We start from the raw sequence: 22,017 nt of genomic DNA on the forward strand, positions 1-22,017 counted from the left end.
GAAAAAATAAGATGTGGAGACTTGCTCCACACTAAAGTGCAGATGAAACAGGAGTAGCAGATTAAAGGTAAGGTAATAGGCATCATAACATGCAATGTTAAAGTGTATTAATTAAAACTTTGGGTTTGGAGGCCTGCTCTTTGAATGTTAGACTACTACAAAGATGCACGCTTACCCTGTGGGTCCACCTCCTTTGCAATCTTCAAAGCATCAGAGTTGGCCAGATCAGTGTTGGCAGGAGTGACTGCCAGGATCAGACAGCTTTCCTTGGTAATGAATTGCAACAGCATATCCCTGATCTGGTGCTCTATGTCTTGTGGCTGATCTCCTACAGCAACCTTAGTCATTCCCGGGAGGTCAATCAGCGTCAGGTTCAGCACTGAGTCATAGAAGGACAGAAGTCAACATAAATCCTAAACACTTTTTTTTTCAGATGAATTAAAGTAGATAATCAGGTTTCTTGAATGGAAAATAGGAAACACCCATACATATCATTGTTTGCTCAAGTAAGGTGTTATTTTTAAGTTCATTAGGACTGAGCACTGACACTGGGTCAGTTCTATTTATTAATACTAGTTAGGCCTGTGACACGTTTTAAAAATTCTTAATTCTGTATTATTTTAAGGGTTTGGTAAACACGTCACACATTAAGTACAGATAAAATTGTAGGCAAGTCCTAAACCAAAAAGAATATCCACCATTTTGAAGTCAAGAGTAAATTTTAGTGCCATTTAGTAACCAACTCAAATGCACACTGTCCAATCTGCTCCACACTTGGCATTCTTGATAAGACTCCACGCATAAATACAACTAAATGCCAATGCCAGGCCACAGTCAGAGCATCATGTACCGGTAACAAGAACAGACATTATGTGCAAAAGATCATTCAATCTACATGATATTTTCATTGTGGGTTCTACACATGATAAAGGGCAACATGACATATAATTGGTGTGTCCATTACCAACTAGAGGCACAAGAAGTGATCTGTAACTTGACAGCCCTGAAAACATCTACATGCATGCAGGAAATTGCTGCAGCATTCCCTGATTATAGCACACCATCTCAGCATGCAAAGTTGCAATGGCCCTGCAGCTTTACTTTACATTTTGTTATTTACATTAACATGGCTTATCATTCACATGGATGCAACAGTGACTTTTATTTCTTTCTACAGCTGACCCAAAGGCTTTTATTATAAGAACCATCCAGCAATAAGAGAATGACCTTTGGAAAGCTAATTTGTAAAGTTCAAAAGTGTGCTGTATAAATAAATTAACCTATCAGACAGTACTGTCCTAAAACAATGATCAGTTTTAAAGAGAAACAGAGGATTAACATTCACACTCACAGTATGAGCAAAATGCACCCTGAAATAGAATTTATGGTCGTATCTGCAATGGCTTAGAAAAAAAAAGGGTGTGGGGGGTAATGGTCTTAATATGTACATGAGAGCAAAGAGTTTTAAAAAATGATTTTCTGGACTTTGTGATTAAAGTTTCAAAAAGACTTGTGTCCATTACCGTGTGGGGAGTACACCCTCAGGTTAATTGGGATAGGAGAGATGCCTTTGTTGGAGCCTGTTATCCTGTCGGTCTCTGCCTCAATTTCTGCCCGCACTTCATCAAAATCCACAAACTTCTTTCCTTTGCAGTGCAAGAATTCAGCATATTCTACACACAGTGACAGGGTAACGTTTACAAGGGAGATGGGGAGACAGAGGACAAAGGGAACAAAAAGGAAAGGGAGAGCGAGAGAGAAAATATTAAATGGATGAAAGCAGCAAATAGAAGACAGTGTGCCTAGCTTGAGGCATTGTGACCGAGAGGCCATATGCAGGGCAGCTACAAAAGGAGATTGGGATGTGGCTGTGTACAGGACTGACATACTCACCTGCTTTATTGTTGATCAGCTGCAAAATGAGAGGTCTGCGGGTCACAATGCCTGAGCCACGTGGAAGGAAGTCCCTGAGTGAAAGAGACAGAGAGAAAAAAAATAAAAAAATAAACACCAGATACTTTGTAAAGGTGACACAAAAGACATAATACAAGCAATCAAGATGAAAAGAAAGAGACAGGAAGAAAGAAAAAGTTACATCAATTCTTTACTGCACTCAATGTCCATTTCCCCACTGTTTGGCCTCTGGTAAATTGATGGGCACAGGAGAATTTCACGCCTCCAACTTCACTCACAACAAATTAAATGTGACAAAGTCATTTTCTCTCATCATTACAGCAAGACAGACCAATACAGGCACACCCACTGCTGCTAGTATGAGCAAAATGCACCCTAAAATAGAATTTATGGTCATATCTGCAATGGCTTACAACAACTTCATTTTTCAATTTATGGATCTCCTTTCATAATGAACCAAACAGCGTGTAATTATAATGCCATCTAAGAACAGATCCCCCAGGACGTCCACAGACAGTGATCCTTAGAACACAATGAAGGCACCTGTGCTTATCTTAGCGCTTTAAATGCATTTGCGATTCACAGTTCAATGGTTTGCAAACAGTTTAACTAATATTTTATGCAATATCTTAAAAAAGAAAAACAGAAAAAAAAAACTAGACAAAGAGGAAGCACACATTAAACCAGTAAAGCCTCACAAAGGCTTCAGTGTGTCCTCAGTAAACGGAGGTTTTCAAAAGCTTTGAGTCACTATGTCGCAATTAGGCTAAGAACACAACTTTGAGTCCCCAACTTTCTTTGTAATATTTTTAAATGCCAGCATCGACCAATAACCAGCTAAGCTTTTATTGTAACACAGGAAACAATGTTTTATCACTGAAGCACAACAGCTTTGGAGAAATTTCTAATTAGATTGTCGAGTTCATGGGCTACAATTTAAAATTTGTTGTCTGAAAAGAGAAAAATATGACTACAGTTTCAGTCAGAAATATTCAGCCTGTAAAACCTGGAAAAACACTCTAGTGATGGGATTCATATTTTATGAAAAGATTAACTAAAACCTTGATGCTCCACTTAGAAATAGCACCGATTCGGAAGATAAAAATTGAATAGAGCGTGGCAGAGTACAAAACGGATAAAGAGACTGGATTAAGAGAAGATACCATTACTTGACTTGTCAAAAACAAATTACCCTGAAGTAAGTGCATTAAAAGCTTCACGACTAGCATTAATACTTTTAAAACCAAAGGTGGACAGGCGCCACTCTAAATGTCTGAAAGTGTGATGGCAGGGAAGCCAGTCTTGACAAGACCACCAGCAGGTCTCCTGCTGAGATATCACACAAGCCCCAAGACCAAGCACAGATGGACAGGCTTTATAGCTAAATCTTTAATTTTCATGGAGTTCGTAACTGTGGAACCTCGATCCCTCTCAAAGCAGATGAATAGGCTGAAAGACTGAATTTAAAAATAAATAAATAAATGATAAAAATAAATATGAATCGACTAGCTCAGCCCTATGACACAGACCACGCCAGATACCCACAGAGAGTTGTGTGGTTTACTGAATGCAGTTGTAGGTTCAATAAAATTATGCAACTTATCATCTGTATCAATAGTTCAGCAATTTTGGAATACATTTATTCTTCTCCTCACCAAATAGTTTTGCCTTTTCTTCAACATCGAGAAAAGTTTCCTCCTGTAACATTTAAACTTGTGTATAATGCTTCCAGCCGTGTCTTGAAACTTTTGGGTGTAACAAGAAAATCTTTTCACTTCTGTTGTATGTTTCTTTTATGTTTAAAGCTCAGCTTGAAGATGTGCATAGGCGGTGCATTTATCTGTATTACAGCTAAAGCAAATTCAGTGTTGTTATGATTATCCAAAAGCTTACTTCAATTCCAGGGGAGAAGATGTGTGGCAGCAAAGCTGAGGAGGCAACTTTGAGTTTCGACTTTTTTCCTCTGTAATGATGTCTTATGTTATTCTGTCTTGTGTTTTTCGCTTTTAGTGTGCTACATAGCTTGTGTATATAAAATGTCTGGAGTTTGTGTTTTGTAACATAGCAAAACACCTTGTCTGGAGTCAGTCCCTTTCTTCTGCTGGTTTATCTACATGAATATAACACATTTACACAAGGCTGCCTTTAAGTCCACCATTACCACTTTCTACAGCCACTTGGATAACTCCACAAAGTGTCAGTGATGTTCAAAGCAGGCCAAATGGCTTGTCTTTTGGTTGTCTTTATGCACTTTTGGGCCTTCTTTGAAAGTGAGTTAAAGAGATGAGAGCCATTCTATTTTTGTTTTGTCTTTAACATTAAATCCTGTAAATCTGTTATGGTAGATGCCAAACACAAAACTATCAACAAATAAGTCACCATTGCATGGGCTTCCTAAATATGAACACGGCAAGGGACAACAACTGCAGACGTTAAACTTCATTGTATTGATTTTAACTGAACATCATCACAAGTTGTAACCATGAAATAATGATTTTTGTTTGTTAGGGTCTTACAAATGTTGGCTTTGGATGTGCAGTTTTTTGACAAATGAAGAAAAGCACATCTCACACTATGGAACATAACATCCTGTTCAAAATTTCGACTGAGTAACATAAATGTAGTTTCACTATCTGTAAACCACTTGAAAAACAAGCCATTATCAGATTCAGATCTCCGGCCTACAGTTTCAGCTAGCAGCTGTTAGATTTTGTGTCAATGCCAGCAACATGTAATGCTTTTCCCACACTAGGCCCCAGGTCGGAGAATAGGTTGAATAGGTGCACCTACAACTGGCTTTCATCATGCCAACTGCAAAATGTAATGCAGTGCATAAGCTTTAGATGACAGCAAACAAACAACGGGTGCAACAGTGCACAACTGAGACACCAAGCTTATAGGAAACAATGAGAAGTTACTCAGTTACCTTTTTTGTTCCTCTTAAAGTGACAGAGTACCTATGGAATTTTTAACCACATGGATAACCCTGCTTAGTCAGCCTTCAGATAAACGCCTCCACCCAGTTTTCTGCAGACCCGTATAAATTTTGAATGTCAAGTCTGCTGCCCTACAAACATACTACATCTGGTGGTAATCAGTATTCCCAGGCCAGGAATACTGCTAGAAGTGATGAGTGCGTCACTAACCCACATCCTCTTTTTCTTCTCATTACCAGGCCTACATGTCTAAGGGCCCTGTGGATGAAAGCAATGTGTCACCCACAGGATAAAAGAGGGGAGCTTCCATACTACTCACTGCTTGTTAGGCCTAGACTGTGATCAAACAGTGGGGAATATCCCGAACCTTCTCACCAGTTGACCAGGGGTCAGCAAAAATCCACAGGTCAGTGGTTCAGCACTGGTGCTGTGTAAGGCAGAAAGCTGTGGATCAGATTTAGAGAAAGAGAAAAAAAAAAGGAGGAGACAGAAAAAGAAGAAAGCCACTTTGTGCATTTCAGGTGTGACAAGATTAGATCAGATGTGGAAAATGGTATGAAGAAGTTGTCTAGGGAAGCCAGCAAGCATTGGTGGTAAAGGATACTCTCCACTGACTTCTCTGTAGTGAAATCCCATCTTACGGTCTCTACAAGTGGTCACTGGTAAAAGATCCACAGCAATAAAATAAAGTGCCGATAATGTTTGGTTCAAAGTGCTCTTTTGAGGAGACATACAGCAAGGACAGAATTGAGCCAGTCAGTCTGCGCAGACAGAATTGGATAAACTGCAGTGACATATTGAAAAGAAGCAAGAGGCCAGGGTTCCATTATTGATGCGCTGTAAATGATAGAAGAGGCTGAGCAGCTTGTGTATCATTTGATGCATTATGCATTGCCAAGCAAAGAGCATCAATCCATGCGCTGCCCTCCCTTCATTTGAACACAAGAGAAAGCAAAATCAAGAGAGACTAGGGAAGGGAGAGAATGAGAGCCAACTCCCCTCCCCCTGCCTGCCAGCCCCTATACCCTCTGCCCCTTACAAACAGGCAGAGCAACCCTGTCCTCCTTCTCCTCATGCCTATACAGGGCTACAAAGTCTCCTTTTCAAGCATACAAACAGAAATGAAAAATGCTAAAGTCACAGCAAGTCCTCCCAGGAGGGCATAGCACACAAAAAAAATGTGTTTGTGGTTTGGTGGGACTTCAGGAGGTCTCTGGAGTGGCTATGAACATATAATTATGGCAATCCACATTCCCGCTCCGCAGTTTGTCAATGAGAGCACGAAGAGCCATTGCCAGGCAGCAAAGTCTCCTGAAGCACTACCAAAATCCAACTGCTTAGTGGAAAATCCCTTCACTCTCTGCCACTCAACTGAGTGTGCTCCTTCTTCTTTGACTGCACTACACAAAAGCATCCATACTTCTGCTTGAATTGCTCAATAATTCCCGCCATCATGCCAGAGTACTTGCAGAAAGGACAGCAAAGCTTGACCATCAACCTTGAGTGAATAGGTTTTATGTCAACATGGTCATATTTTGATAAATGTGCCATGAAATCAAAGCAGAGCAATGTTTAAAATATTTTATCAGATCAAGACAAAGTTCTAAGCTTCAGAGAGTTTCTGACAGTTTCACCTATTCTTGGGTGTTTGTGACGTGTACAGGATATAGTTGCTTGGTATCCAAATTTGCTATTTGTGAAGGGGTAGCTAATCAGAAGAAAGTCAGTTCAAAGGAAGGAAGTCCTTGAAGATAGAGCTAAAGTAGCTTGTTTCAGATGGCGGCTGAAATGAAGAGCTGCACAAAAGGAGATAACAACAAAGCCATTCTATTCTAGTGAGCATAATAGGTCCCCTTTAAACTTAACTGATCAAACACTTTAAAAAAAAAAAAGTCTGCTTTTGCAGCGTAGTTGCCACAGATCTGATAATAACCTCCGCCCAGGCCAGCTTGCACTACAAGATATGACGTCTTTGCGCCCAACTGATACAATGAAATCACAACACACCAAAGCCAAAATAGAGACATGGGTGTGATCAGCTTCTCTGAACTGAAAATACTTGCACTGGTTCATAAACATTTCAGTAGAGTAACACACACAGAAAGAAAATTTGCTTATTATTCAAGATAGTTCTTAACTACACAGATGACTTTTTTCTTTGTAATACCTTAGTATATCTTCTGGTAAGGACCAGTAAATTAACTCAAAGCAATACAGACTATTGTAAATATTTATTTAGTCAATCAAGTCAGTGTTGCAGTAAAACCTGAGGTCACTCATTAAGTTGGCTGGGTGGATAATGTAATAAGATTAGATGCGTACCAACAGACTGAAACACAAGCTAATTTATTAAACAAACTTCTCCCCAGCAAGAATGTGGATCAACCACGCAAAACATATTTGTCTTTCACACTAATGCTGTTGAAAGCAGAGGCCAAAAGAATAGCAAGTTAGGTCACATGATCCCAAAACCAGCCCAACGTTTTCCCTCTCCAGTGAAACCAGGAAATCTAAAGCAGAAACCAAGCAGCATCCGACGTGCTTTTTGTGGCAGTCAAACATTTGCTAAATTAACAGTGAGGCGGTGAGGTCACTTGGCACCTGTGGATCATGACATCAGCATGAAGTTCAGGTGAGAGAGAGAAAGCGAGCAGCTTTTACAGTCTGTGGCAGAATCATCACTCCATTGTCCCAGTTGTTTTCCCAGCAATAAGTGACACTGTTTCTATTGTTGCTGGTATGTCAAAAGGGGGAGAAAAAAACAAACAAACAAAAAAAAACAAACAGAGGGATTATTTTCATCCCATAGGACACAGAGATGAAGCCAGCCTTTTACACACAACATGTACCTCACCAAAGAAAAGATCTCAGTCACTGGGGAAATTACAGATCAGCCATTACCGAGTGTAACAGAAGCTCAGTACTCATGGTGAAAAGAAAAAAGAACACCACAAAAAAAAAAAAAAAAGGCGAAACCACAGAGAATTGCAAATGAAGTTTTCCACAACACCATTACACGCATCATTTTCATCTGCTTTGAATTTTTTTTTTTTTTTTTTTTTAATGAGTAGAACACATGGTACAAGGTTTAGGTATCGGTTCAAACAAACCTTTTAGTCAACAATGACTCATGAGTTTGCCCAATGCTTTAGCAGTGTACAGCAACTCCTAAAGTGTGCCTAGCCTGACTTATTTTACTACTCTAAATGATCTGCACAGCAGAAGGAAATTAAATTTTCCCCAAATCAACCACTGATCTGTTTGAATCTCAGGACACCTATACGTAGCTTTGCCAACATACAGGTTTAGCAAGGGTTTTACAAGTGAAGTTAAAAAACAATTCAACATGTTCCTCCATTTGTTTCCAGTAGCCATGCCTCACAGGTGCCAAAAACAACCCAGTGTTAGCATCCCAATTGTGGTGTGTGGCTCACAGTGGCACTAATCCTGTACACAGCACTAATTGGATAATCATTAGTCCTCATATGGTTGTGTTTTAGGTGTCATTTTAAAAATCAAGAAACAACTGTTACATGTCAAAATGCCCAATGGAGGGAACAAATTCCAAGATCCGTGCTTCGAGGTTGAAGTAAGATTGTTTCACCTGGTCAACCCTCATTAAATTCACCCGCTCAGCATCAACATGCAAACAGAGTAAATGGTGTTCTTTTCAATATTAAGCACACCTTATGAAAGGTACATGAAAGTGAACAGCCTACAATGCTACAATAATTTGTCAGCACATGGATGTATGTTTGCCCTGTAAACACGCATAAATTGGAAAACCAGCACGATAGCAAATCAAGGTCACCATGAAATGTCTCAAGTTAATTGCTGCGAATTTGTGTCGAGTGTTCTCCCAGCACAAAGTCCCACTCATCCGAATTACTGCACACTGAGTGGAAGTCTAATCTGCATGCATGTTCTTGCCCGAGAGTAGTTACAACATGCTCTTGTCTCCGTTTTTATAAACAAAAGTCTATGTGCATGCCATCTTGATAGCCAATGTGCCTTCTCCAGTCTGCCGACCAGCCTGCATACGTGTGTGGGTTGGGCTACACACTGATTGTCTCTCAAAGGAGGTGAAATCCTGTTAAACAAGCTACTACAGAGCAAACTTGTTATGTTTCTTTTTACTGCAGGGTGATCTCACTCACTGCTGTTGCAGGCGACAACAACAAGACCAGCCTGATGACAATGATAGAGCCAGTCTGGTAAGGAGGACCGTAGATTAAAAGCAATGCATCTCAAAAAACAGTGATGTCAAGTCTGTTTCTATAATTCCTAAACGTTGGCCAAAAACAGAAACAAAAGAGGAAGCTGGTAAGGGAAGTTATGTCTGCTATGTTGAGGAAATGTCAGTACTGTGAAGAGAGACAGTCTGCTTTGAGGTCAAAGTTTTGTGTCAAAATGCAATAAAGTAGCTGTAAAAATACAAGTCAGGTGACTTTCTGCCTACACTGCGATACCCCTTTTATTCCATACACCTTGCCAGTTACCATCCAATAAAACTCCCTCCCTTGTAAAACAAACAGTCATCCCTCCAGCTTTTAAATTTGTTGGTAATGTAAATTCTGTAGGACTCTCAGGGTGTGGCCTGTAGTTATCAATATGAGAACAAAAAGGGGAAAAGCCCATTAAGATAGATTACAGGAAAGATTACGTGCACTAAGGTCTATTGAAAAAATGGCAACCCAGAACAAGCCGTTAATCATATTAAAACATATTGGGCAGGACAAACGAATTTATCAACAAATGCAAGACAACAGTTGGTGGTCCAATCGAGTTGAAAAAAAAATTGTATGAAGTAAAGAAAAGAGAGAAAAAGTAAGCTTCTTTTTAAGATCGTAACACAAATATCACACTACATAAATACACAAGAACAGTATGTATCTGAAGTTGTTGAATCTACAGCGCAAGTGCGTAAATCAATATTGACGTTACGTTCTGGAAAAGTGACGTTAGCTTAGCTTTATGCGACTGGCATTTCCAAAAGTACCGTACCTCCCAGACCAAAAAACGGGCTGTTTGACAACGTACCAAGCATGGCCTGTTAGAAGGGCGTAACACTACACTAGCTCATTTAACTATTATCACTTACCTGCCAACGAAATTCTCCAAAACCGAGCTTTTTCCAGCGCTCTGCCCACCGACCACCGCGATCTGAGGAAGGTCTAAATGACAACTCTGGCCAATGGAGCTGAATGCGTCTTGAAGCTTGTTGATGAGGGGAATCAGGTCTTCCATGCCCCGGTTCCCCATGGCTTCGTGAGCTTGAAGAGCCCCTTCAATTCAACACAGACCAGAGGCTAATGCTAGCCGCGCTAGCGAGCTCAGTAACGTTAGCTTAGCAGCAAGGTGCTCTCGGGTTACTCTAGAGTACTAAAACCCCGCCTCTTCAGCTCGGGCTTTTATTCACTTTTTGAATACTTGTGCGCTTCCCAGTAATGCAGTTCACACCAATATCATATCGCATAATAACAAAACGCCTCAACTAAATACACAGGCAGTCGAAACGGACGGAAAACTCGCAAGCAAAACTTCCTCTACACAAACACCATCCGGTCACAGAAGATGACATCCTATCGGTGCCGGTTACTATAGCCCCGCCTCTCTTGCACAAATAAAAGCGGTTTATTGGCTAATGTTGCTGCCGCTTCACCAAAATTCGTTTTGATTGGACGTCTTAACGCTCGAATCAGATAATTAATTTCTAATTGGTCGTCACGATCGTCAGTTGGAGGTCCGTTCATGTCACGTGATCGGTAAAACATGGCTGCCCCCATAGAGTGTGGGGCTAATACAGAAACTATAGAGAACAACATGTCCCTAAAGAAAGCTTTGTCTCCTCTCTCTTTGCGAATTGTTGCTGAATGCCCAGTAACTAAAGCGAGAGCCTGTGATCTAATACTGCCGCATAGCACCGTTAGCACCCCGGTTTTTATGCCCGTCGGGACTCAGGGGACCCTGAAGGGAATCACTGTGGATCAGCTTGAAGATCTGGGATGTCGGATTTGCCTTGGAAACACATACCACCTTGGAATGAGACCGGTATGCAGGTTTGCTATGACGCAAATGTAATTTTTATCTCGTGTGTTACTGGGCATAAACCATTTGTTGACGATTTCATGTCAGTTTTCTTGTGTAAATGTCTTTTCTGCTGCCTAAAGGGTCCCGATTTGATTGAGAAAGCCAATGGTTTGCATGGGTTCATGAACTGGAAGAGAAATCTTTTAACTGTGAGTTTAACTTCACATTTTATTTGTCATACGTGGATGACAAATAAAAGTACAACATGTGACTGGAAACTTTTGTCTTAAAAACCACGTGTTCCTTTTTCTTTGCTCACAGGACAGTGGAGGGTTTCAGATGGTGTCTCTCGTCGAGCTCTCCGAAGTTACGGAGGAAGGAGTCAAGTTCAGGTCCCCCTACGACGGCAAAGAAATCTTACTAAGTCCTGAGAAGTCTATCAGCATACAGAACAGTCTGGGTCAGCAAGGAGTAAAATAACTGACTCAGCATTAACCAGCAGATACTCTAAGCTTTCGTCAGTATTTCTGTGGCTGACGGACAGCACCTCCATGTTTCTTTGTGTTCTTCCAGGGTCAGACATCATGATGCAGCTGGATGACGTGGTCAGCAGTACTGTGACAGGACCACGGGTAGAAGAGGCCATGCATAGATCCGTTCGCTGGCTGGACCGCTGTATAGCAGCCAATAAAAATCGAGACAAACAAAACCTCTTTGCCATCATTCAGGGAGGATTGAATGCAGAGCTGCGCAAGGCCTGTCTAGATGGTAAAAAAACAAACAAACAGGCTGATGCTGACACTGAGATTCCTTTAATGATAAATATATTTTGGCTGATGTGCTTTACAAACCCACATTGATATAAAGGCTGAAATTTGACTGTTAAGTCCTTTAAGATCCCCCGCTTGTGATCGGATTGATCTAAAATTGGCAGGCATGCTGGAAGAAAAGCACACAGGGAAATGTTCTTGCTTTTTGATGGTACTATCTTATATATTCAGACAGTATGTAAGTTAGGTTAAAGTGGGGGAATTATTAGTTTTGTTTATCACAAACTATCAGTGAACTGTGAAGATACTGATGCATCCTCACCACTGTCTGCTCAGCTGATGTGCCCTTTGCTACATGTGCTGCAGAGGATATGTGCTGAGTTACAGCTTCTCGAAGAAAACAAAGCCATATTAGACATACGTGGGGTGGGCTAAAATTTGGCACTTTTCGTGGCACTATTCACTGTATTTTTCCAGCATTTTAGAGCTGAAATAACTTAAATGCAGAATATAGTCACATTAAATTCTCCGGGCTGAAAAAACACTTGGGCTGTGTTTTAAAAAAAATTAATTTTACACCCATTCAAATGTCAGAAGTCAAAATCAAATCTCAACTTTTTTCAGCTTGTTTTTTTATAACCTGCATTTGAGCATCAATATCAGAGAGACATAACAGTTTCAACACCACAGCGTCACCAGTTAATATGTTGTTAATATTCTTGTTAATCAAGTTAATCTTGGTACCCTGGGTTTTTTATGTTTTCTAATAATTCACTGGAGAAAACATCAAAAAAAGCACATTTGTGTAAACTGCACAGGGTTATATTAATACATGAGTTGGGTGTCTGGTCAAAACAAGTTACAGCAAATATATTTACCTAAATTTTGATACCATTTTCTAGCCATGATTTATTCTTTGTCAAATTTTCTAATGTCTTAAAAAACAGTATATCCACCAATATGTACTTTAAGAACCTAAAAACTGGGAAAACATTTCTTTTGGAATAGCTTCATAACACATACCAAGTTTTTTTTTTTTTTAACAAGGAAATCTGTTGCTTCTAAGGAGCGCAGGTGGGAGGCACTTACTGGATTTTATTTTCTTTTTTTCCATGGACTTACATGCTGATGACCACTAGATCTATAATGTGCTTAACAGGCAATTAATATGAGTGGGTCTCCATTAACTAATCTTGCTCTTTCACTTTCTTCATGTACCGATATTGAAAATCAAGCTGAATAATTTCATCGTATTTATGAAGGCTGAATACATGCTAAAATGCCTTGATCACTTTTTCCTCTTACACTTATTTCAGTAAGTGGGAAAGTGGCAGCATTAACTAAAAAGTTTACATGTTTCAGTCTATTGAGGAAGCTTATGTGAATCAAAGATATCAGGGCGTGGTGAGGAACTAATCCGAGTTACTTAAAGGGCCATGCAGTTTGGAAAGGGCATCAGAATTCAAGATAAGGGATCAGACTTTCACTTAAGATATTGTTTCTTCTTCCTGTAGAAATGACTAAGCGTGATGTTCCTGGTTTTGCCATTGGCGGACTGAGTGGAGGAGAAGAGAAGGATGACTTCTGGCGGATGGTGACACTAAGCACTGATCACCTGCCTCGGGAAAAACCCCGCTATCTCATGGGTGTAGGGTATGTTTACTGGTTTTCACTGAAATCCATCATGAGAACCTGGTTGTTTACCTCCTGAGCCTGGTTCTGCCAGAGGTTTCTTCCTGTTAAAAGGGAGTTTTTCCTTCCCACTGTTGCCAAAGTGCTTACTCATAGGGGGTCATATGATTGTTGGGTTTTTCTCTGTATGTAATATTGCAGGGTCTACCTTACCATATAAAGTGCCTTGAGGCGACGGCTGTTGTGATTAAATAAAATGTAATTGAATATTGGCTGTGGTACATTTAACCACGTAATAAATTCACATGGTCATGTGTTGTAGGTATGCTGTGGATCTGGTGGTATGCGTCGCCCTGGGATGTGATATGTTTGACTGCGTTTTCCCAACACGCACTGCGGTAATCCGTCTTTACCTTCTGAGAAATCGCATTAGGATCCACAACTGACTTCAGATGTATTTCATTCTGTTCTGACAGTCATGGTTCTTTTCTCTCAGAGGTTTGGCTCTGCCTTGGTGCCCTGGGGAACTCTCCAAGTGAAACATAAGCAGTATGCCAAAGATTTCCAGCCCATAGACCCAGACTGCCAGTGTCCTACCTGCAAGAAGTAAGTCAGTTTGCCAAAGCATTTTCTTTACTGTGACAGAAATTGAAGCCTAGAAAGTTCTTTTTAGTGCCCTAGAACAGCCCATTTAGCCAGCTGGCTCTTATTCTACCTGTTTTCATTTTATATTTATTTATTTTGAGAAAATTAAATCTAGATAATAACATCTTTGAAGACTAGCAAAAATAAGTCCTTTGGCATCACTTGGTCAAAAATGTCCTGCAGACAAAAGCAGAGTGTTCTGTGAAAGGAGGAAGCTCAAAATCTGGGTAGGCGGGGGGTTTATTCAGCACTTAAATAATGTAAATAATGTCTGCATTTCCTCTTTCAGGCACAGTCGAGCTTACCTGCATGCTCTGTTTAAGAGTGACACTGCAGCCATGCATCACATCACTATCCACAACATTGCCTACCAGGTCAGTTCGAACAAAATCTTCTATGACTGACAAAGTACAGGTTTCTTTATTTTATTCTGACAGTTTTCTCATGTGCTTCAAAGCAGGCGACATACTAAAAAGGCACATGCATGGAATAAATCTGACGATTAATCAGTTTATTATTCTCCTGTATCTGTCATCTTCAGTCAATAAGCTTGAAGTGCGACATATTTTTCACAGTATGTTTGAAAGTTGAATTTCTCTGGCAGAAATATGAAGAAAAATGTCTATCTTTTCAAATTTATGTGACATGACAATGCCCTTCTCTCAGTGATGGCTATTAAATCCTTCAGTATGGTTTGTATGGCAGGGGCACAACTCGTTTTGTTGCATTGACATAATCAGAAGCACAAAAAGCCAAATATTCTTACAGATATGTCGCCAAAATGGGTGTTAGGAAATCGTAACCAATATAATCCAATTGATTACGCATCCTATTTGTTTGCTGGTTCTTTTTTTTTTCTTTTTAAGCCACTTGTATGGTGGTTCTGGAGTGTCCAGGAGTGATGGTTGATGGTTAATGCCTCATTAACTTTTTAATGGATCGCTGCAAAACATTAACATACTACCTCAGAGGACACTGACCTGTAGCTGACCTTGTGCACAGCAGAAGATCATTTCCCACTGCAGATCAATAAGAATCGCATTATTTTTCCTCAGTTCATCAATCATTTGTCTTTGCAGCTCACGCTGATGCGCTCTGTGAGAGAGAGCATTGTGGAAGGCCGCTTCCCTGAGTTCATACGGACGTTCATGAAGCGACTGTTTCCTTCTGGTGACCAGTACCCCAGCTGGGCTGTGGATGCTTTAGCTTCTGTTAACGTTACTTTGGACTAGAAGCTGGGAGATGACTGTTTGCTATTCATCTCAACTGACAGATTTTATATTGTTTTAAATGACTTTTTTTATGGCTGATTGTTTTCTACTCTTTGTCTGTATTTGTATATGAATTGCTTGTTTTGTTGGCGGTGAGGAGAATGGCTTTTGATCTACTGGAATAAAGCCGATTGTCCCTTGCAACAGGCTGCTTTACGCAGCCTCTGCAGATTGTCCTCAGAGTACACATTATGGTAATGTTAGACTGAATGCAGTTTAAATGAGGTTTGAAACACATGAACTATTTCCTCTGATATCCGCAGACAGTTTTGTGTTGTTACCATGGCTACACAGCCAGGCTCACCCACTTGAAATTAAATATTTTTGCCTTCCTGTCAACCTCTTTAATGTTTTAATGGCTAAGTGTATTACAGAGGTACCTTTTTTTTCCCTTTTTACCAAAGGCAGAGTAATAGTCGACGTGTATATATTCTCAGCTTTTAACTTTAATTTTAACAGACAAATTGTTGTCAGCTGTTTGCAAAGATGAATGAAGATTGCTTCCTGATTGGCCACCAGAGGGCGAAATGGATGCAACTACTGCAGGCTTACGACAACCTGAATATCTTTGTGCAAGTTTCCTAATTGGGAATAAAGTTAACCTGTCTGGAAGCGCAAAATAACAAACATTTACATTTAGATGAGTCATTTGAGTTTACAAACGCACTGACGCCAACATGCTTACAATCCAAGCCCAACATCGATCAAATCAACCTTAGGTGGCAGTAAACCTTTTGACGTTTTGGTTTTGTGTGGAGCCCACGGAGAGGCTGCTTTATCAATATTAATCCATGAAAGTTAATTTGAATAACACCTGTTGTCTGTGGCTTTGGGTCAACGGGCCTCTTAAGCACCGTATTTGAATTTCATCACCTCTTCTGTTGTGACCAAGAGTTTCTACAAGATTAAACCCCTAAGAGGTGAAGTGTGACCGACTAATATATAGCACAGATGTTTGAGTACTGATTGAAACTGTAAAGCGGTAAGTTTGCAAGCTTTTATCCCCTTAATTACATATGTGTATTGATTATGTCCATTAAGGGACGATACAGAATTCAAATGGTGGCCTGGATTCCCATTTTATTTATTTATTTAAAGTCTGTGATTAATTGTGTGTGGGGGGGGTTGTTTTGTTTTTTTGTATCTTCTGCTTTGATTGGGTATTTTGAATACACTTAGCATATGTATACATAGTAAGAGAGCAGCAGCACTCAGAGCTCATTTGGTAAGCCGTGTAGAATCGTGTTAAGTGTCTGGAAATGAATATGCACGACCAAAGCCTTGCGCTAAATAAATTGCTCTCATGTATTTTTAAAGCAGAGCAATTCCCAACATGACAAACACGTCTCCTGATTGAAAACAACCAACAGCTGATATTTATGAAAAGAATAATACTGAAGAAAAATGTGGAAAACTATAGCGCCGAAATAGACTCACGACTGAGATCCGCGCTGGTCTCTACAGTGCAGTAGATATTTGTGGGCATCACGTGTGCGTATGTGTAACAGTTTAATTATTATTATCGTGGGTTACAGAGATCATTATCGTTCACAGTGTAGAGCAGATGTGGACGGAGAGAGAGCTTATTGCTAATTGAAAATAATATTAAAATCACAGTTTTTGTCGATGTTTATTTTGGTTAGACTAAGGGGAGGGGGGGAAAGTGGCAACAGCTTCTCCTCGACGTTTCTTTACACATTTGCAGTCAGTGCGTCCATGTGGAGCTCAGGCAGGGAGGATGCTGGTGTTAAAGAGAGACAACCAGTTGCTCTCCAGCTGTCACAGAAAAGTGGAGCCACCCCTACCCACCGACGGATGAACGTCTTCGACCTGTTGCCTCAGTGTGAAGAAAAGTAGAGCTGCATTGTGACGGGTAGCAGAGAAGAGAGATGTTTTTTTCTTTTTTTCTGAAGAAGGACGAATACGGTACCATGAGGTGTATCAATGTGTTCGTTACTGATTTATGTTCTGAATAGCAGAAGGAAGAGGAACTGAGTTGGTTTTGGAGGAGATCACCTCCTCGCTGTGGAGGTGCGGTTTGCGGTGGTATTTGTCTCTGTCTCTGGGTTTTGAGGAGGGGGACCATGGTCGAACTGGAGAAGGAGGTGCTCCCGCTGCCCCCTCGGTACCGGTTCCGAGACCTGTTGCTCGGGGACTGGCAGAGCGACGACAGGTATGAATGCAGCTGTTTGTAGCGTTTACGCACGGCGCACCGAATCCGTTGCGCATCAGTACAACATCAGAACATTATATCACTGTGTCTAGAAAGTACTCATTTCTTTTGCACCGCCATCAAATCACTCTGATCTCAACAGATCAGGTGCATGAATGTCTCGGAGAATTTTATGGTCAGCTTTGCAGTTCTGTTTAACGGGCGCTACTGCAACAGGTTTTCTCGTCTCCCTGTGTGCGCAGAGGCGACTGGTGATAATACTGTTAAGACAATACAGGCAATATGAAAGCATAGAAGAAAACATATTTTAAAAGACACCTTAATCTTAAGTTGTTGTTTTGTGTTTTCTTTTCGTGCAAGAGGCGCGTTTGTGCAAATCTACGCATATAAAGTGTTACAAAATAATCCTTTGATTGAATTCAAATGAGAAGAATTAAAGAACAAATACAGCAAGGAATGCCCACACTGGGCTATTCCCTTTTTATGTATTCCCTAAAGCCCTCTTTTCTGAGATTTACAGTGAAACATCTGCCACCTGGGTAAGCAGTTTCAAATGGTCTCCCTCAGTAACTAGCAATTAACCTTTGCTTACTCTCCAGTAGATTTGATGTGCTATATATGATATGCATTGCTTAATTCTACAATTTCATTATGCTGGCTAATGGAAAAGCTTAACCTCCATCGTGCCTGTATTTCTTGTTGCTATGTGGAATTGAGGCCCAAAAACCCTTACGTGTGGGCTTGTGTGGGTGTTTCAAAACAGATTATTGGGGAAAGTTGTTATTAAAAACGCAGAGGACACGATCGGTCAATATTTAAGCATTGCCTGGATTTAGAACTTGCATGTTTGGTCTTCTGTGGCCCTGACCTCTTAGGGCTCTTATTCTGAACAGCTAAAAAGTCTAAAAAGGCCTGTTCTCTCTGCTCCCAGCCTTCTGTAATTTGTCAGCTATTGCCCTAGGACAAATGTTTCAGTGCAGTGTGACCTCAGTCACCAGATTAGAGAGGTTATGATGCTTGTTTCTTAGAAGTCTATGAGACACGAGGACCCTTTTATAGGTCAGATACCTCATCTTCTATAGGAGAGGGGGGGAAACAAAACATTCAATGACAATGCAGTAGGTAATTTAACCAAAATGAATCTTTCAAAAGCCAAATTAATACACAGCTGAAGTGTGGATGTGAATAATTTGGTTGGAAGGGCTGCTGAGACAGTTGGAGAGGACTCTGTGTATGCTGGTGCCACAGATGTGCTGTAATAACTCGCAAACACATGATGTTGATTGGTGTTTCAGGAATATCCTTTAAGTGCCTTGGAAGACACGCAGGTACTGATTAATGGTGTGTGTACTGTGCATGTTATTTTGTCATTTGTCAGAGCTCTAGTGTCTGGCACACACACAAGCACTAGCTGTTTACCCACTGCCTAGATAATGAGCTTTTGTAAACAAAAAATACCTCCAATGTCTGTTTTTGCCACGCTTCATAGATTTCTCTTAGCATCCGCACGCCGACTTACACAAATGAAAATGAAAGAGCAGTCGAGTGGAGGGTCAGCATGCTGATCTCAGTTCCTCATTGGGAGCAAAGTGAGAAATATGATTGATAGTGACAGAGTTTTCCTGCTGTAGGCCATAAATCTATAGAAGTAGCCTCTGCACAAACACCCTAAATAAATAAGCAGACACTTCCCTTGGGCTCAGGTGCACAGATAGCTCTGTACAGTATGACTACATCCCCTAACTCCAACATATTTTCTCACATCAAAATGTCAGTGTGAGTATGCATAACTTATCTCCTTGACACATATGGTACAGTGTGCTCTGGAAAAACATGCATTACTGAGCCCTTTAATCCCTCTTCTGTCACCCTCCGCTGGCCTTTCCCTTTCCTCCTCTCTTCTGTTTGCATCGCTCTAAGTGTGTGTTTGCGTGTGTGCATTTGTGTGTGTCCGTACATCTCCCTCATTTCACATTTCCACCATCCCTCTCGTTTCTGATTGAAGTGCCTTCAATACCGTGTAGCCACCCCCCAGACTGCTCCTGTAACTCAGTCGAATAGATTTTACCGTAGCCACCAAAAGGTCCTTAAGTTAAGAATTTCTAGCAGGCTTTTAAAGATGGGAATCGATTTAATAATTAATTTCACACACAGGGATCTGATCTTTCTGACTATACATTTATCGGTGTGGTGCATGACTCCTTTTTTGTCTACCCCTGCTGGTCCTTCAGTTCGCTTCATGTTCGGCTTAAACTGCAAACATATCAGATTTTGTCTTGACAATTCAGCAGTGGCTGCATTTTCTTTCCTCAAATTGGAACAAGCAGTGAATAAAACGGGATAAGAATTAAGTCCAAGACAGAATTTGAATAGGGGGTCGGCTGTTGAAATTTTGTTTGCCGCAGCCAATTATTGTTAGCTCTATCGCTCCCATAACTCCAAAACCTAAATCAAGATTATTTCTGGTGACTGATCAATAATTAAATGTGGGTCATTTTGTCATTTGTGTCGGGAGCGAAGACGTAAAAACATTTTATTGCCACTCTTCTGTTTATATGGTTACCATTTATATTTTTTTGGCAGCGAGTCAGAGGCTTCTGTTTAGAGGAAATGCCAGATGACTGAACAATTAAATACAGATCTTTTACAGGCTGGCAGATTTTGCCAGAGTAAGGAGCTGTCTTGTTTTTGCTTGAAATGAATTTGATATTGAGTCCTGTAACTGATTAATTCATGGCATGGTTGTTATCACTAATCAAAGATTTACAAAAGGCTATGATTCTTTCACCCAAAATGATATGCATTATTATTCTAACATATTTTATACATTTTGAAAGTACATTTTGCTGTATTGCAGAGCAATACCAGTACTTTTTTTCCCTCAAAGTTGCTAAAATGGCCAGCATAGAAGCACACATAACTATTACACTTCTCCACTTCTATAATTAATTTGTTTTAAAGGTGAATTAAATACAACAGTCTCCTCTGCTCCACAATAGAAATCCTCAGTGGGAGCTTATGTCTGAGTCCTGGATTACCATACAAATGACAGGCTTTTGTCCTTAAAACAATTTCTTATTGGCTGTCGCCTCCACATCTTCTCTCGCTTAATCTCCGTCTCAGTCTGCTCTCCTTTCTCCTCGTGTCCCTATTCCCCTTTCTTCTCTCTTAATTCTTCCTGTCAAGTCTTAATCTAGTAAGGCCAACGTGGCGCATGATCCATCAATACTGTCAATATTCATGTTCCAGTTAGTTTTACTGTCCTTTGATTTGGCACTAAGGTGGATTCCAGAGTCCTTTAGTGTGTCATTTAGAGCCCCTGTAAGGTTCATTCATATCTTTCATAACTCAGATTATAAAGCTGATGACTATCTCTGTCCAGAACTGTGGAATCAGAGATGTATTATGCATCATGGGTATCTCGCAAGCCAGAACTGACATAAAGCAGGCTCTTGGCAATAGATGGCTTTTATGATAAACAGTCACTTGAAAAAGTGATATCTATCAAATGTATGCCTGGATGAGAGAAAGGAGGTGAAGAGGGAGCTCATCACCTCATTTATGAATCCTGTACGTGTCTGCACATTTATTTCTGGAAAATATGTAAAGTGAACTTAGAAACACTTTGTTAATGGAAAGTAATTGGCAGGGTGAGTGGGAGAAGGGGGGGGGGGGAGTCTGAATTGTTAATGGAAAGCTTGGAACATAAAGTGAAGTGAGCTAATAAAACTAAAGCATCAGGTCTCATGAATTAATTTCTATTAATTAAAAAGGTGTTCCATAAATGACACTAATTAATATAGGAGAACAGGATGGGTTGCATGTGGTACAAACACAGAACTATTTTAGAACAAATGACAGGGTATGATTGGGGGAAAAGCAGGGTGTATAGGCAGTCTGAGCATAATTCTGCTGTAAACAATATTTTGAACATGAGCCACTGCTCTCTTTGTGACAAGGCTGTCTGCACAACAGGGAAGACGTTACCTAAGGCAGAGTGAGAGACATGAGAGACATTTCATTTTAGTTGCAGTGTCATAGTTTATCACAGTCACATTTTAGTTTCTTTTTTGTTACTGTAGCAACCCCGCATATATATGTGTGTGCATATATGTATGTATATATACAGAACCTGTCAGCATGGATTCTGGTACAGCGGTCAGTTAGTGTCAGCTTCAAGCGGGTGTTCCTCAACACCAAGTTGCAGCTTTACTGATAAAACGCTGAGCGGGATTTATTAGAAACTACCTCTAGAATTTGGAGTGGAGAGGATGGAATGGCCTCCGTGGAGGTCTGACCTCAATCACTCTGAACAGTTGTGGGATCAGCTTGGGCATGCTGTTCATGCCAGAATGACCAACACACCAACACTGGCTGACTTGGAACAATACTCTTTAAAGAATGGGATGCCATCCCACATCAGTGTGTGACCAAGCTGGTGAGCAGCATGAGAAGGCGGTGCCAGGCTGTTGTGGCTGTGTATGATTCGTCCACATGCTACTCAGGCCTCTGTTTCTTAAATTAAGAAATTGTTAAATTACCAATATGCCTTGTTTCTCCAGACTTCAATCATCCAATCCAATAAATAACACAAAACAAGTGATAATAGTATAATAAGCTGTTTGCCATTGGCAGAGACTATATAT

At 40.4% G+C, this 22,017-nt stretch overlaps 3 protein-coding genes across 9 annotated transcripts in view; 2 read left to right on the forward strand and 1 right to left on the reverse strand.

Annotated features, from left to right (window-relative positions):
• The window catches only part of dnm2a (dynamin 2a), a 33,220-nt gene extending 22,763 nt beyond the window's left edge, over window positions 1–10,457 (reverse strand). For 3 of the 7 annotated variants that reach the window (XM_013913908.1, XM_013913907.1, XM_005745371.2), the window contains exons 1-4: window positions 9,952–10,456; window positions 1,894–1,967; window positions 1,524–1,673; window positions 176–379 (exon numbers count right to left, since the gene is read on the reverse strand). In XM_013913908.1, the coding sequence (XP_013769362.1) occupies window positions 176–379; window positions 1,524–1,673; window positions 1,894–1,967; window positions 9,952–10,112 (589 nt within the window). In that variant the 5' untranslated portion in view covers window positions 10,113–10,456. Of the gene's footprint in view, window positions 1–175; window positions 380–1,523; window positions 1,674–1,893; window positions 1,968–9,951 lie in introns of all 7 variants that reach the window. The other 4 variants (XM_005745377.1, XM_005745376.1, XM_005745373.2 and 1 more) reach the window with 2 other exon arrangements.
• Window positions 10,458–10,537: 80 nt separating this feature from the next.
• qtrt1 (queuine tRNA-ribosyltransferase 1) lies at window positions 10,538–15,825 on the forward strand. The gene is made up of 9 exons (XM_005745370.2): window positions 10,538–10,901; window positions 11,021–11,089; window positions 11,202–11,340; window positions 11,454–11,648; window positions 13,165–13,303; window positions 13,605–13,680; window positions 13,779–13,888; window positions 14,217–14,301; window positions 15,007–15,825. Exons 1-9 carry the CDS (start codon window positions 10,623–10,625, stop codon window positions 15,157–15,159), a joined length of 1,245 nt encoding a protein of 414 aa, XP_005745427.1. The 5' UTR covers window positions 10,538–10,622; the 3' UTR covers window positions 15,160–15,825.
• Window positions 15,826–16,914: 1,089 nt separating this feature from the next.
• The window catches only part of kcnt2b (potassium sodium-activated channel subfamily T member 2b), a 42,601-nt gene continuing 37,498 nt past the window's right edge, over window positions 16,915–22,017 (forward strand). Inside the window, exon 1 of the mRNA XM_005745378.1 lies at window positions 16,915–17,371. Within this exon, the coding sequence (XP_005745435.1) occupies window positions 17,283–17,371 (89 nt within the window). The 5' untranslated portion in view covers window positions 16,915–17,282. The remainder of the gene's footprint in view (window positions 17,372–22,017) is intronic.

Source organism: Pundamilia nyererei, unplaced genomic scaffold (genome assembly GCF_000239375.1).
Source record: "Pundamilia nyererei isolate P.nyererei 1_Seehausen unplaced genomic scaffold, PunNye1.0 scaffold00158, whole genome shotgun sequence".
Lineage (NCBI taxonomy): Eukaryota > Metazoa > Chordata > Actinopteri > Cichliformes > Cichlidae > Pundamilia > Pundamilia nyererei.